The sequence below is a fragment of the Lotus japonicus genome, chromosome 2, assembly GCF_012489685.1.
Source record: "Lotus japonicus ecotype B-129 chromosome 2, LjGifu_v1.2".
Taxonomy (NCBI): domain Eukaryota; kingdom Viridiplantae; phylum Streptophyta; class Magnoliopsida; order Fabales; family Fabaceae; genus Lotus; species Lotus japonicus.
This window is the reverse complement of record NC_080042.1, coordinates 73469928-73483680: the sequence shown is the minus strand read 5'-3', so window position 1 is coordinate 73483680 and position 13753 is coordinate 73469928. Positions and strand designations below refer to the sequence as shown.

The following is a 13753-nucleotide window of genomic DNA, read 5'->3' as shown; positions in this document are numbered from 1 at the left end:
TTAAGAGAGCAATACAACAATGCAAGCTAGGATTTGAGAAGCCCTCTTCTTTAGACAAAAAATCCATTACATTGTCTATTTAAGAAAGCTTGGTTTGCTGAGATAGGAGTCCTCCTATAAATAAACTCGGAAATCATTGCCTCCTAAGGTTCAAATTTTATGTTTACTGGCAATCATAAGCTAGATCCATTGTGTAGGCTGGACACTAAGGCGTGAAACCGATATTCTGGTAATATAAACGCGGACTTCAATGTCAACTTAACCTTGCTGAAAAAGAAATATAGTGTGGTTGATGGATGGTTGTGTTGGCTCTATCTCCAAAACGACCTATACTATAAAAGGTTTGGCCAAGAGATTTAAATCATACAACAGATTGAGCTCATACTTGTGCGTACTATAAAAGGTTTGGCCATAATAATTTCATAACTCTACTGTTGTATTGTATGTGGATGACATGTTAGTGGTAGGCCCTAGCAAAGGTCGAGTCAAAGAATTTAGGCACAACTGACTAAGGGTTTGATATGAAGGACTTTAGGACTTCAATGTCAACTTAACCTTGCTGAAAAAGAAATATAGTGTGGTTGATGGATGGTTGTGTTGGCTCTATCTCCAAAACGACCTATACTATAAAAGGTTTGGCCAAGAGATTTAAATCATACAACAGATTGAGCTCATACTTGTGCGTACTATAAAAGGTTTGGCCATAATAATTTCATAACTCTACTGTTGTATTGTATGTGGATGACATGTTAGTGGTAGGCCCTAGCAAAGGTCGAGTCAAAGAATTTAGGCACAACTGACTAAGGGTTTGATATGAAGGACTTTAGGACTTGAATCAAGATTTTTGGGTTGCAAATTCAATGACGCAGAAAATAAAGGAAGATTTGGCTTTCTAAAATAAATTATGTTCTGAAAGTCTTGCGACGCTCGCTTTAACTTGTAAGGTTGTAAGTCAATCTTTAACCCACTTTTGTTAATTATAAATTATCTTGAAGCATGTGCCCTAGCAGTGAAGCGGAGATGATGGAAATGTCTCAAGTACAATATGCATCAGTGGTGGGAAACCTTAGGTAGACTATGATATGTACTAGATCAGATAATGCTTTAGGAGTTGGGACAATCAGTGGATTTATGACAAATCCTGGTAGAGCGCACTAGAATGTTGTTAAGAGGATCCTGAGATATAATAAAAGCACCTTTGGTGCTGCACTATTTTTTTTTGGAGAATCAGAATTTACCATGTAGATTCGCATTTTGCAAGTGATCTTGATAAAATCCAATCTTCTACAGGCACACTTGCAGTAGGATCGGAGCGATAAACAAGTTATTTAAATTGCAAACTATTGTAGTTTTATCTACTTCAGAAGTTGAGTATATGGAAGCCACCCAATCATGTAAGGAACATATTTGGATACAAAGGTTAATGGAAGAACTCAGGGATAAGCAATAAAAGATTATTATTTATTGTGACATAAGAGTGTCTAGCACACTGCAACTAATCTAGCCTTTCATTCCATGATAAAACATATACGAGTTCAATACCATTTTATTAGAGAAGTAGTAGAAGAAGGAAGCGTGTATATGTAAAAAATTCACATAAAAAATAATCTAACGAATATGATGACGAAGCTAATAAACTCATAAAAGTTTGCATGGTGTAGGTTTTCCTTTGGCCTATTAGAAACTTGCAAGGTAGTGAAAATTTATCAGTTCACAAAAGTGACTTTAAGTGGGAGATTGTCAAATGAATAATGTTTCGTTGACGCTTGAAACATACCTACACCCAGTGAGATAAGAAAGAAAAGAGAGAAAGACGAGAGATATGTGATAAGAACAAAAGAGAGATAGAAAGAAAAGATGAGTGAAAATGAGATAAAAGAAAAGTAAAATATGAATGAAACAAACTCTTATATGGATATTGGTGAGCTAAGGGAATGAAGGGATTTGCAGGGTGAAGGGTCAGGGTTCGAATCCTGGTGAGGGAACTAATTTACTAACAATTAACAACTAACATTTACCTATTAAAAAAAAACATAAATTCAAAAGGTGAAATGGTGCTAGTAATAAAAGTAGTTGTGGTGGAGGGAGTTCACGGCTATAAATAACTATGTCTTGTATCAAATATTTCATCATCTAAAATATGCAACATTGAGTGATACTTCTATCTTAGAGAGGGGAAACAATTTGGGGCAACGTTGAGTGAAGAAATAGTAATTCTCATGTGAGGTTCTCGTGTTGAGCATTCTCATATATTAAATTGAGGTTTGTGTATTTTTTTTTCTGTTGGTTACTATATAGAAAGGAGTATTGTAATTTTCGTTCACTTTGTGAAAATTATTTTCCACCATTGCCTGTGAATTTTCCTTTGAAGGTTTTTCACGTAAAATCATCTCTTCTTTTAGTTACGTGTTGTTACTCTAATACCCAACAAAGGAACCACCAGCCACAAAACAATATAAAAAATTTGCAATTTTGTACTTAGTAAACGAGGCTTCGTGTAGCAGCAATGATATATACACACCTCATTTTTTAAACACTTCATTTTCACCTATTTTTGTTTCTATCTCTCTCATCTTATCATCTATCACATCTCATACTTTCTCTCTCTTACTTTTTCTTTTCTTCCTATCTCTCTCCTCCTCCACCTCTCTCCACCTCATTTTTGAGGTGTCAACCTATAATTATTCCTTCGTGTAGTAATGACTAATAATTGACATTATGCATATAAGATTGTTTCAGTTGAATGTTTCCTCCAACCAACATAGTTATATTTTTAGGTTTATCTGATATTGACGGTATCCAAATCCATATCACCATTTTCACAATAGACAAAAGTGGCCTACTAATTTAGGAGCTTTATGCAAGGAAGATTGTTGCAAGTCATCATTTTTGGCTTAGAAAGATGCAAACTGTAACTAATAACATAGCATCCAACATGCAGGTTCATACACGAAACATGGACCCTTCAAAAACCAATAGCAGAAACATTAATTTATAATTTATATTACAACACTTCTTAGAATTACACAGTCCAACACTGAATTAGGAGGGAGGGAAGGCATAAGAAACCTGGGATTTCTTAACATGAGACAAACGGTACCACACAAGAAATTTCTGAACAATGGAAGGTCTAAATCTTTCAATACGATGCTATTCAACAAGAGAGATTCCCATCAACTTCGAATTAAGGTCCCTTCCGGTACTCATGGAGCTATTACAAAAAGAGGCTGCATGCGGCACAAGTAAATTGGTTAGAAAAATGAAGCATGTAGTTATAAATAGACAGACGCAGATAAGAGAGAGAGGGAGAGAGAGTACCGCGTCTACACTGACTGGTTTTCCATCCTCAGCCACTATCTCAGTTATTGTTCCTGATTGATCAGCCTGTCACCAAGCAATGAAAGGTAACCAAGAAATTAAGGTTTCTGCACTTGGTTATGGGAGGATAATCTATATAGTAACCAACAGAAAAAAAAATACACAAACCTCAATTTCATTCATCAGTTTCATGGCCTCAATAATGCAAATAACCTGTCCTTTCTGCACTTTATCTCCAACCTGAAGCAACAGCAACATAAATTTAGGTTAATCACTAATTCACTATATTATTTAGTAAACACAGTGACAAATCTTTGAAATTCAGAACAGATTTCCTTCCTTGTAGTAAATATACAGTAGTAGCCTTGGCATATTGACACCTCAACAGAAAAAGAAGTATGCCTTTAAACCATGTAGGTCACACTTTACAGTTTACATACCTTGACAAAGGGAGGTTCACCAGGTGCTGGACTCCTATAAAAGGTTCCTGCCATTGGACATTTCAGTGGAGGGTGAGATGATTTGCTTTCTTTTCCAGGGGAAGGTAAGGCAGGTGCTGCTTTTGAAGGTGGAGAGCTCACAGGAGCAGAAGCAGCCACTGGTGGCGGGGATGGCGACGAAGGAAGTGGGGGATAGTAAAATGATGGTGATGCTGGAGCCACTGCTGGGGCTGGTGGAGGGTGCAAAGCTTCTCTTTTTCTTATCATGAGCTCACAGTCTGATTGCTTAAGTTGCAGTTCTACAATATCTCTAGAATCCACAAGTCTAGCCATGGAAAGAATATTAAATAAAAACACTGAAGTATTGAACACAATGCATGTCCAAACAATAAACATGATAATTTAAAAACATGTGATGTTTGCTTGCAGAGCTTCTTAATCTTACTTTACAAGGTCTGAAACCTGGGCCATGAATGTAGAAATTGAAGATGCGTCTGCGACAGTGCCACAAGAGACACTCCCATTATAGTCTTCTTTCTCTTTTGAAGAAGCAACATTGACAGGTAACGGTGCAGAATTAGAATTTCCAACAGTAGCTGCCTATGATGTCAAAAGCAGGGATACTTATGGTAAAAAATTCCCAATCTAATAAAGAACACATTAGAGCAGCACAGGAGAATAAAACTTCCATGAAAAGAAAAAGACTCAATGCATGAAAAGAAAAAGGACTCAATGCAAACTGACCTCATTACGTTGTGCTTGCAACTTCTGGACAGATAGTTGCTTCCTGTTAAGACACTGCAAAACAACAAACAGCAATGGAACAATTAATAATTAGAAAAAATAAAATATAGCTGAAAAGGTTTCGACAGACGTTTATAATGTATTATTTATTCAATTAGTCACATACCATCTATGAACAAAGAGAAATCAAGGAACAACAAGAATTCATTTTGTTTTTATCAAAAGTATAGAACCTTAGACACACAAAGTACAATTGGATTTTGGTCAATACTAGTTTATGCTGAAATTGATAGAATCATTAGATTAAGGGAAGCCAATAACTCAATAACCAATGTACCAAATAATAAAAAGGGCAAGGCATCCAAATTTCTAAAATCCAGGTCCAGCAATTAAACATGTATAACAATTCCATTCTTTCACTATCCAATCTTCCAAGTAAAAAAATGGAGAAGCACATAAAACCAAAAATAGGTATAGCTTGCTACCCTTGGCTTCTTAATCCTGTCTTCATCACATTGATTAATTGTAATATGTAAAAGCTGATAAAACAATCAACCACATACAGTGACATCATTGGCCAAATCCTAAACAAATCAACAGGGTCTTATCTAGTCAAACCAAATTCATTCATATTCTAATTTCTACATAATCACATACCCCAATCTCAGATGAAGCTGGCCGAGCACACAAAGATCCAAATGATTGTTGGGAAGGCTTCAAGCACAACACATTCTGAAACTCAACCTTGTGGGATGATCTCAATCCCAAAGGTGCAGGGGCAGGAGATTTTGAGCATGGAACCGAGAAAGAGGCCATTCTGGAACCACCCCACGAATCAAAAACTAGTCTCCGATCAAAGGGGTGCGTGATTTGAAGGAATTAGGAATGGCAATGTGGGTCGGTGAGAATTTAAGCTTGAAGGCGATGAGAACGAAGAGGAAGAGGAAAATGCAAATGTGATGGAGAATACAAAGGAATTGGAAGAGAGTGAGTTAGATTTTAGAAAATTATTACAGGTTCGATGATTACGATGCAATGGCCATCAATGTCACACAGCTAACTTTGGAACAACAATAAATCATGGTTCTCGGAGACATGAATGAATGTTTGTTTGATTTTTGTTTCCCTCCAATCCAAGAGAACAACGTTGGAGTTATCGTCTTCAACATTAACGTTCCTAACGACTTCCACGTGCACCGACAAGTTGCCACGGCATTTGCTATAATTGCGGTCGGTTCAGTAGTTATTATTGCCTGATATGATACCAGACCAGAATTCTAAATAATGCTAAGTAAGTTCAAAATTAGATTTGATTCTTGGCATGTTCTTCCTTTTTTTTTTTGGTTGAGTGCATATATGAACAGCTGATACGAGTGACTAATTCTCGTGTCTCGACTTCTCATAACGAGCGGTTTGATCCGTTAATGGGCGTAGTGAGTAACTACAACGCCACAAGCATTGTACTTATATGCTTCTTATTATAAGCTTGTTACGAATTTATTATCAAAAATAGTTTCTAAATTAGTACTTGTTTTTACCAAAAACTCGATTTCGAGAGGCACGGATTGAAAAATCGGGTGATGATTAAATCTCAGGAATCTTGGGGTCTGGTTAGAGGCATAAAGCTAAGGGATGATTAAATCTTAGAAAAGAAGTGTAAAATTGGGTAAGTGATGGTTGAGCTTGGATGAAGTGAGAACGAGGAATGAAAAGGGCTTGTCAAAGAAGTCTAACACTTGGACGAATTTTACCTGAGGTCAAAGGAAACATGTCTTAATGAATGTGTGATTCGAAACAATAATGAGTTGGAACTCAAGGATACAGTTGGAAGTTTATATGGCTCATACCCCACAATCTCACAATCTGAAAGTTTTGCGCACCAACATCACATGCTCGCGATAGTGACAATTACTAGACGTGGGGATAAGGTAAGTCGAAGTCGGAGTCGATGCTTGAGATGACCGATTCGAAAATGTACAAGGCATGCGAAGGAACGACTTAGATTAGGTTGTTTCTTTTATTTTTAGTCTTGACCTTAAAGATTAATTACCTTGTATAGTCTATAAATGGGTCAATGTAATTCAAGAAAACAGTTGGACATTTGATATTTACACTCCAAAGAGGAATATCAATTTTATCTCTCATTTCTCTTATTTACCTCTATTTTGGACTAGTTTGTATAAATGGTTGTAGAAAATGTGAGTCTGAGCAGAATTACTACACAACCAAAAAAAGAAAAGTAATTCGTTTCATTTATATGAAAAGAAGATACCCTCCTCCGCACATGTGTCCAAGTCCATCTGTAACGTTTGCCAGTACAGAGATTATTGCACCGTTAATTGACCCAAGGCAAAAAAAAAATTTGCAACTATATATTGGTTGCCCCATATACAAAATTGAAAAATGCCACATTCACTTCACTTCACATCAGCAAATGAACTTTGGAAGCTTAGTTGAGGTAGGAAGAAGAGTAAGGGTTCATTTCATTCCATGGCGAGTAGCACTTGAGCTTCTTATGATGGGGTATGTGAAACTTGGGTTCTCTAGGTATAGTTGGATGCTTCATTGACCTTTGGAAAAAAAAAGTAACATAATAATGAGAGAGACATTCTAAAGAGAACAAAGGAAAAGACAAAGAAAATGCCAAAAAAATTGTTAAAAGAAGATTATAATTTATATCCAAGATTATTTTATTACCTCCTTGGAATAAAAGGTCTATCAAAATAAGGCATTGGTTGTGCTTTTGGAATCAGTTCCTTCCTCAATCTTCTGATCTCTTCCTCTTCTTCCAACTATAAGAGATAAAAGGAAACAAGCTAACCCAATTCAGGATTCACTCAGAAGACACACAATAGAAATACAGTATTAGGCTATTAGTAGATAGTGTACCTTCTGTTGTCTTTCCCTTTCCATTTTCTGTAGTTCTAGTAAGCTCATTTTTTCTGCCACCTGTACAATTTAAACTCATCAAATTTTGTTCATTTTCTACAGTTTTGTACATCCTCAAATGAAAGATAGAACAGCAGGAACATAATTGAATTCAGCAGTTGCACTTTATGATGTAAAAACAAAGAGGAAAAAGAGAAACTAAGGGAGGAAATAGATGAAAGTGGCACCTGATGATCAAATTCTGCACGATCAATTGCGCGCAAATCACTATGAAGCTTCAGGTCAATAGGTCTTGTGCTTTCTTTAACTGGAGGTTTCACCAAGCACTGTGAACAGTATCACCAAAATAACACTATTAAGCTAAGTAAACAAATACAATTAGCAAGCATGAGACCAAATTTGAATGATAATTTGTGTTTTGCACTGAGAGTCTCAGATACACCTCAAAGGCTCAAACCAAGGACTTGCATGAGAAAATGTCCTCACCTCAGGTTCATCTGTTGTCCATGGAAGACCCTGAGCAACAGGTACCCTCTGCCTCTCTTCTTGTGTGAACATCTCATGCACTTTCTTCATAAATTCTTCCTCTTTCATCTTTCCCCTTTGCTATAGTAGCATTTCCATTGCATTGCCAATGTTACCATCAATTAAACCTTTAAATTGAACCTTTAAAAAACAAACAATTATTTGTGATCAATTAACTACCTCTGTTCTCAGTTTGAATGGTTTCTGGCTAGTGACTCTTAGCTGCTGCTTCTTCTTCCACCTCCTCCCTCCAACAGTCCCTGATGATTCCAAGCTCTGAAACACAATTCATCAAAATTCAAAACTTCATCAGTGAATCATTAATCATTCTTCATTAGTACTAATTGAATATAACAATTATAACATCTAAAATCTCACATTTCTCCTGCTTCTTCTACCCCTAGATGAAGTCCTGCTAGATACACTGCAGCATGAACAAAAACAACAATTCATACACATCAACACAGCAAGAAAATGAAGAAAATGACACACAATACAAGAAAAATGTATATAGACATCAAATTTGAACCTTCCACGACCACTCTCCAAAGAAGAAGAAACTGAAATCCTATTATCCAAGCCAAGGTTCTGGGATGTCAAAACCAACTCAGATGGGCAGCAAAACGACTCAGGACCTGAACCAGAAACCTCAGTTGTTTCTTCAGGTGCCTTATCAGGAACCTGTGGCAATTGCATTCCTGGCAATGCCCATTTCATCACCTTGCTCTTTTCACCATTCTCTTCATCACAACCTTGCTTCCTTATAGAGAGAAGCTTCTCAAACGCCTTCACCAAATGCATCACCCTCCCAGACCCATTTTCTGGACCACTATTCCTCGCCTCTTCCATAACCCTCTCCCTCGTACGTTTGACCATAGCACTACCCTCCAATGCACACCCCTCTTCTTCATCATCATCCACTGTTTTCCTTTCATCAAATTCAAGGTCATGGATCATCAATTTCGCTTCAATTTCCTCTTCAAGCGCAACCTCAGCTTCCTCTTCTACTTCTCCACCTTCAATTTCATCGCAATTCTTCCCTCTGAAAAACTCCTCCTGCGAAACCCTAAGATTCTGATACGCCACACAAACGCACTTGTCACACGTAACCGCCGCCGCGGCTGAATCCGGTTTGTTGTTCTTCTTCTTCGCCACCACGAATTTCCGCTGCCGGATCCTCCTCTGAGGCGAAACGACAACAATTGAAGGCTTCACAGTAGCAGGGGAGTGTGAGGGTTTTGGAACTTCGCTGCTACCGTGAGGACTTCTCACGTTAGGGTTCAGATTCTCACCTTTCTGGTGAATCATTGTTACTTCTTCCGCCGCCGCCGCCAGTGTTGGATTCTCGCCGGAAATGAAATTGGATTGGTGAATGAATACGAATTGGAATGAAACGAAGGGGAAATAGGGAGTTTTTGTTTTGTGTGGAGAGGGAGGCTCTTTGGTGTAACGGCTACTTTTGGTTTCAATGCAGGGTTTTTATAGACTTGTTAATTTGAAATTCTGTTTCCATTTTGGTGTTGGATCCTTATATTATCATGGATTGGGCTAAATTGTTTATTGTTTTTAGTGAATCCAATTCATTCGTCACATGTGTTCGCATTAAACGGTAAAATAACTGATTACAATATGTGATGATCGAACCTCCAATTGATTCAAATCATTCAATAGTTCAATTGCCACTACGTCTAGGCCTACTATATAGGAAATTTTCATTCAAGACTTTCCTTTCTTTATTTTTTTATAAGCTTTCTTTCTTCTTCTTCTTTTTTAAAAATTTGAAGTTTTACAGGGGATTTAATTTGGGGCAACTTTTTCTTTTACCAATGTATCCGCACAATCGGTAGTAATGAGATTAATTATTTCGATGCTTTGATATCATAGTAAGTGAGTAGGTATCTGCGAACAAATCATTCCCCATATAAACAACTCAAGGATCGAACTCAAGGCTAAATATTTAAGGAGTTTAACTATATATCAACTGTGTTGGATCTTGTGAGTGAAACTTTTAGTTTAGAAGTTAGAGGAAGAGCATTTTTCCTAAAGGGTATTTTTGTATTGTTGATTCTAAAGATAAAGTGGAATATAGATTGAAAATTGAAAAGAAGGACAAAATCGAAGAAGCACAATAAAATATTCAAAAATGTAATGTTTCATGAAAGTCTTATTTATATTATTATATATGTCTATACTCATTATATATTGTATCTTTGTTCTGGGTTGAGATTCAACTAACTGGCCCAAAAGCCATTAAACTGACCCAAATGATTAATTATGGCTCAAATGCAATGAGTTAACTTCAGATCAATTAAGAGGAAGCCATGTTTTTCCTATGTAACAAAAAAAGAGGAAGTCATGTTACCATTAATCAAACAAGCTAATTAAATTATTCTGTTTAAATAGTTAGAATCATGGTTAATCTGTTAGGTCATGTGGTCATGGCATAGCTAGTTACCACTTGCAACTAAGGAGACTAAACGAATGACAAGCATGTACAAAAGATTTTTTATGTAAGTCTCATTCACATATTAATTATCATACATTTTAAAATAACTTCTTGGTGCTTGATATTCAATTCTGTAATAACTTAGCAAGAACGAGAATATTAGTAGTGGGAGGAAGGGGATGGTGATTGGTGAGTGGTGACGTTGACAATGTGCTTGAACTTGACACAGACACTGAGACACAGAGCATGTTGTGTCTCCTGCAACAAACACGTGGAAACGTGCCAAGATGTTACTCATTAATTAATGTTTGAGTTGCAGTGAGCTCAGAGTTCATGGCCATGGGCACTTGAGTAAGTTCACATTTGATCCCATTCTCAATTTTGTTTTGCTTCACTTTCACTCTAGAAAAGAAAGAGCCACCTGAGCTGAATCCAAAGAAAAGGAAAGCCTCTCTTCACCAAACGCATCGCTTTCACTAAGAAAAGTTTGTCCATTTTGGTAATAACAGTTACAAAATCTTGATCTGCTTCAGGTATATATTAACCTTTGTCTCAGGCTCTTTGTACACAGACCCTTCTCTCTCGCTCTCTCCCTCTCATACCTCCTTCCTTAATTTCTTTCTTAGTCAAACAGATCACTCATCTCCGCAGGTAACACCCCATTTCCTGATTGATTTGGTGTCTTTTATTCAATATTTTGAATCTTTTCTACTCTGGTATCATGTTATGAGCTAGATCATTGGGAGTTAGATTAGTTTTTTTATTTGTTGATTAGTGCAGTTAATTCTTGTTGATGGGTGGGTTTGATTCTGATTTGTGTCTGTGTAGATTTATAGCTAATTTTCCCTTCCTGGTATAGTAAGGTTGTTCACTTAATCACTTTTATCTTTGGTTCAGTGTTATCTTGGGTTTTAATTGCTTTGAAGCTCTTTGGCATTGGATCTAGTACTGTAATTAGGTGTTTCTCCACTTAGTGCTAGATCTATTGACAATACTTTGTTGAGATTGGTCTCTTAGCAGTCAAATTGTAGTCATGTATACGTTTATCATCAAAACCTGAATACATGTGTTAAATCTGGATTCTTCTTAGCCTTTTATCCTTTTGATGTACTTACCATGTGACTTTGGAAGAAAATGAGTTAATTCCTATTTCACCAATGCCATGTCACTTTCAGATCAATATTACTGTGAATTGTTTTTCTTTTTCCTTTAGTACATGTTTGAAGATCTTTCTACGATTGATTCTTAAATCGGAATCAATTCTAGAGAATTTTTTTGTGACTAGCTTCTGGGTTTCCGAATTGATTATGAGAAAAGAGAAGTTGATCCAAAACATGATACTAGTATGCACTATGCAGCATTAGTACTATGAAGCAATTGATTGATTTAGAAGATTTTGAATTGGCTTTTGTTGTGTAATTGTATTTAATGATTCACATGGACCCCTTCAATTGATATGTTCAGGTTCTTTAGAAAAGTAAAATGGTGAAGATTTGCTGCATTGGTGCTGGATATGTGGGGGGTCCTACAATGGCAGTCATTGCACTGAAATGTCCATCTATAGAAGTTGCTGTTGTTGACATCTCCAAATCCCGCATTGCAGCCTGGAACAGTGACCAGCTTCCTATCTATGAGCCAGGCCTTGATGATGTGGTGAAGCAATGCCGCGGCAAGAACCTCTTCTTCAGCACTGAGGTTGAAAAACATGTCTTCGAGGCTGACATAGTGTTTGTCTCTGTCAACACCCCGACAAAAACTCGCGGTCTTGGAGCCGGCAAAGCAGCGGATTTGACGTATTGGGAGAGCGCAGCTCGCATGATTGCTGATGTTTCCAAGTCAGACAAAATTGTGGTGGAGAAATCCACTGTCCCTGTCAAAACTGCTGAGGCTATAGAGAAAATTCTGACCCACAACAGCAAGGGCATCAAATTCCAGATCCTGTCAAACCCGGAATTCCTGGCTGAGGGAACTGCCATCCAAGATCTTTTCAACCCGGACCGCGTTCTCATCGGAGGCAGGGAGACCCCAGAAGGCCAGAAAGCAATTCAAACATTGAAAAGTGTTTATTCCCAATGGGTTCCTGAGGGGAGAATCCTAACCACAAACCTTTGGTCTGCTGAATTGTCTAAGCTTGCTGCTAATGCCTTCTTGGCACAGAGGATCTCATCTGTCAATGCAATGTCAGCGCTTTGTGAGGCTACCGGGGCAAACGTCAAACAGGTGGCCTATGCTGTCGGTACTGACACAAGAATTGGACCGAAGTTCTTGAATGCCAGTGTTGGATTTGGTGGATCCTGCTTCCAAAAAGATATCTTGAACCTTGTTTACATCTGTGAGTGCAATGGCCTTCCAGAGGTTGCAGAGTACTGGAAACAGGTCATCAAGATCAATGATTATCAGAAGGCTCGATTCGTGAACCGGGTGGTATCGTCCATGTTCAACACAGTGGCAACCAAAAAAATTGCAATTTTGGGATTTGCATTCAAGAAGGACACTGGAGATACAAGAGAAACGCCAGCAATTGATGTGTGCAAGGGGTTACTTGGTGACAAAGCAAGGTTGAGCATCTATGATCCACAGGTAACTGAGGACCAAATTCAAAGGGATTTATGGATGAACAAGTTTGATTGGGACCACCCTATTCACTTGCAGCCAACAAGCCCCACAACTGAGAAGAATGTGAATGTGGTTTGGGATGCTTATGAGGCAACAAAGGATGCAGATGGGGTTTGTGTTCTGACTGAGTGGGATGAGTTCAAGAGCCTTGATTATCAGAGGATATATGATAATATGAGAAAACCAGCATTTTTGTTTGATGGAAGGAATGTTGTGGATGCAGATAAGCTGCGTGAGATTGGATTCATTGTGTACTCAATTGGTAAGCCTCTGGATGCATGGCTCAAAGACATGCCTGCTGTGGCCTAAAAATATGACAGTTTGGATCAAATTCTCTTTCATCATAATCAATTCTAAATTTTTGAAGCTATTCACAGATACTTCTCCCAAGAACTGATTCTGGCTTCAGAAACGATTGTAGAAGTTTCCAAAAATGCACTGCATTTACAGTCAAAAATTGAGGCATTCAGTTTGATTCAATTTATTGTTATTGTTATTACTTTTCTGACATTTTTGCTTGTCACTTTTTACTTTCCCATGGTAGTAGGTTGGCATAAATGATAAATGAGTGTAATATATGGGGAGATGGAGGCAATACATTTTGCGTTTGTTTGTACTGCAATTCATTCATTACTGTTTGACTGTCATAAATTTACAAGAGAAACTTCAATGTTGTGTAGTAGTTGATCAATAGGCCGTTACTATCAGATTGGTCGTTAAATAATTATTATATTCTCTTCAAAAAAATATTTATTATCTTTAAATATCAATTAGT

General features: G+C 37.4%; 3 protein-coding genes across 4 annotated transcripts; 1 reads left to right on the top strand and 2 right to left on the bottom strand.

Moving 5' to 3' along the window:
• Positions 1-2964: 2964 nt before the first annotated feature.
• LOC130739435 (biotin carboxyl carrier protein of acetyl-CoA carboxylase, chloroplastic-like) lies at positions 2965-5610 on the bottom strand. Its single transcript, XM_057591721.1, has 7 exons — positions 5160-5610; positions 4503-4556; positions 4204-4358; positions 3759-4083; positions 3487-3558; positions 3319-3384; positions 2965-3227 (listed from the first exon to the last, which is right to left on the bottom strand). Exons 1-7 carry the CDS (start codon positions 5316-5318, stop codon positions 3204-3206), a joined length of 855 nt encoding a protein of 284 aa, XP_057447704.1. The 5' UTR covers positions 5319-5610; the 3' UTR covers positions 2965-3203.
• A 1123-nt stretch (positions 5611-6733) lies between these two features.
• Positions 6734-9393, bottom strand: LOC130739433 (microtubule-destabilizing protein 60). Its single transcript, XM_057591720.1, has 8 exons — positions 8446-9393; positions 8295-8340; positions 8097-8192; positions 7878-7997; positions 7619-7717; positions 7392-7451; positions 7200-7294; positions 6734-7072 (listed from the first exon to the last, which is right to left on the bottom strand). The coding sequence occupies exons 1-8, from the start codon at positions 9222-9224 to the stop codon at positions 6952-6954; spliced, it is 1416 nt and encodes a 471-aa protein (XP_057447703.1). The 5' UTR covers positions 9225-9393; the 3' UTR covers positions 6734-6951.
• Positions 9394-10589: 1196 nt separating this feature from the next.
• LOC130739432 (UDP-glucose 6-dehydrogenase 1-like) lies at positions 10590-13648 on the top strand. Of its 2 annotated transcripts, none has more exons than XM_057591719.1 (2): positions 10590-10895; positions 11827-13648. In XM_057591719.1, the coding sequence occupies exon 2, from the start codon at positions 11845-11847 to the stop codon at positions 13285-13287; it is 1443 nt and encodes a 480-aa protein (XP_057447702.1). In that variant the 5' UTR covers positions 10590-10895; positions 11827-11844; the 3' UTR covers positions 13288-13648. The 2 variants fall into 2 exon arrangements, with proteins under 2 accessions (XP_057447702.1, XP_057447701.1); XM_057591718.1 differs by having other exon boundaries at positions 10596-11013.
• The last annotated feature ends 105 nt before the right edge of the window (positions 13649-13753 follow it).

Bases quoted from the DNA above. Each gene is read 5' to 3' on its own strand.
- LOC130739432 (XM_057591719.1), top strand. From the start codon at position 11,845: ATGGTGAAGATTTGCTGCATTGGTGCTGGATATGTGGGGGGTCCTACA.
- LOC130739435 (XM_057591721.1), bottom strand. From the start codon at position 5,318: ATGGCCTCTTTCTCGGTTCCATGCTCAAAATCTCCTGCCCCTGCACCT. The intron at 4,557-5,159 runs GTATGTGATTAT...GTTGTTTTGCAG, and splicing joins CAGCTTCATCTGAGATTGGG to TGTCTTAACAGGAAGCAACT. The intron at 3,385-3,486 runs GTTTGTGTATTT...GCTTGGTGACAG, and splicing joins AACTGATGAATGAAATTGAG to GCTGATCAATCAGGAACAAT.
- LOC130739433 (XM_057591720.1), bottom strand. From the start codon at position 9,224: ATGATTCACCAGAAAGGTGAGAATCTGAACCCTAACGTGAGAAGTCCT. The intron at 7,452-7,618 runs GTGCCACTTTCA...TAAATTGTACAG, and splicing joins GTGCAGAATTTGATCATCAG to GTGGCAGAAAAAATGAGCTT. The intron at 7,073-7,199 runs GTAATAAAATAA...TTTTTTCCAAAG, and splicing joins AGACCTTTTATTCCAAGGAG to GTCAATGAAGCATCCAACTA.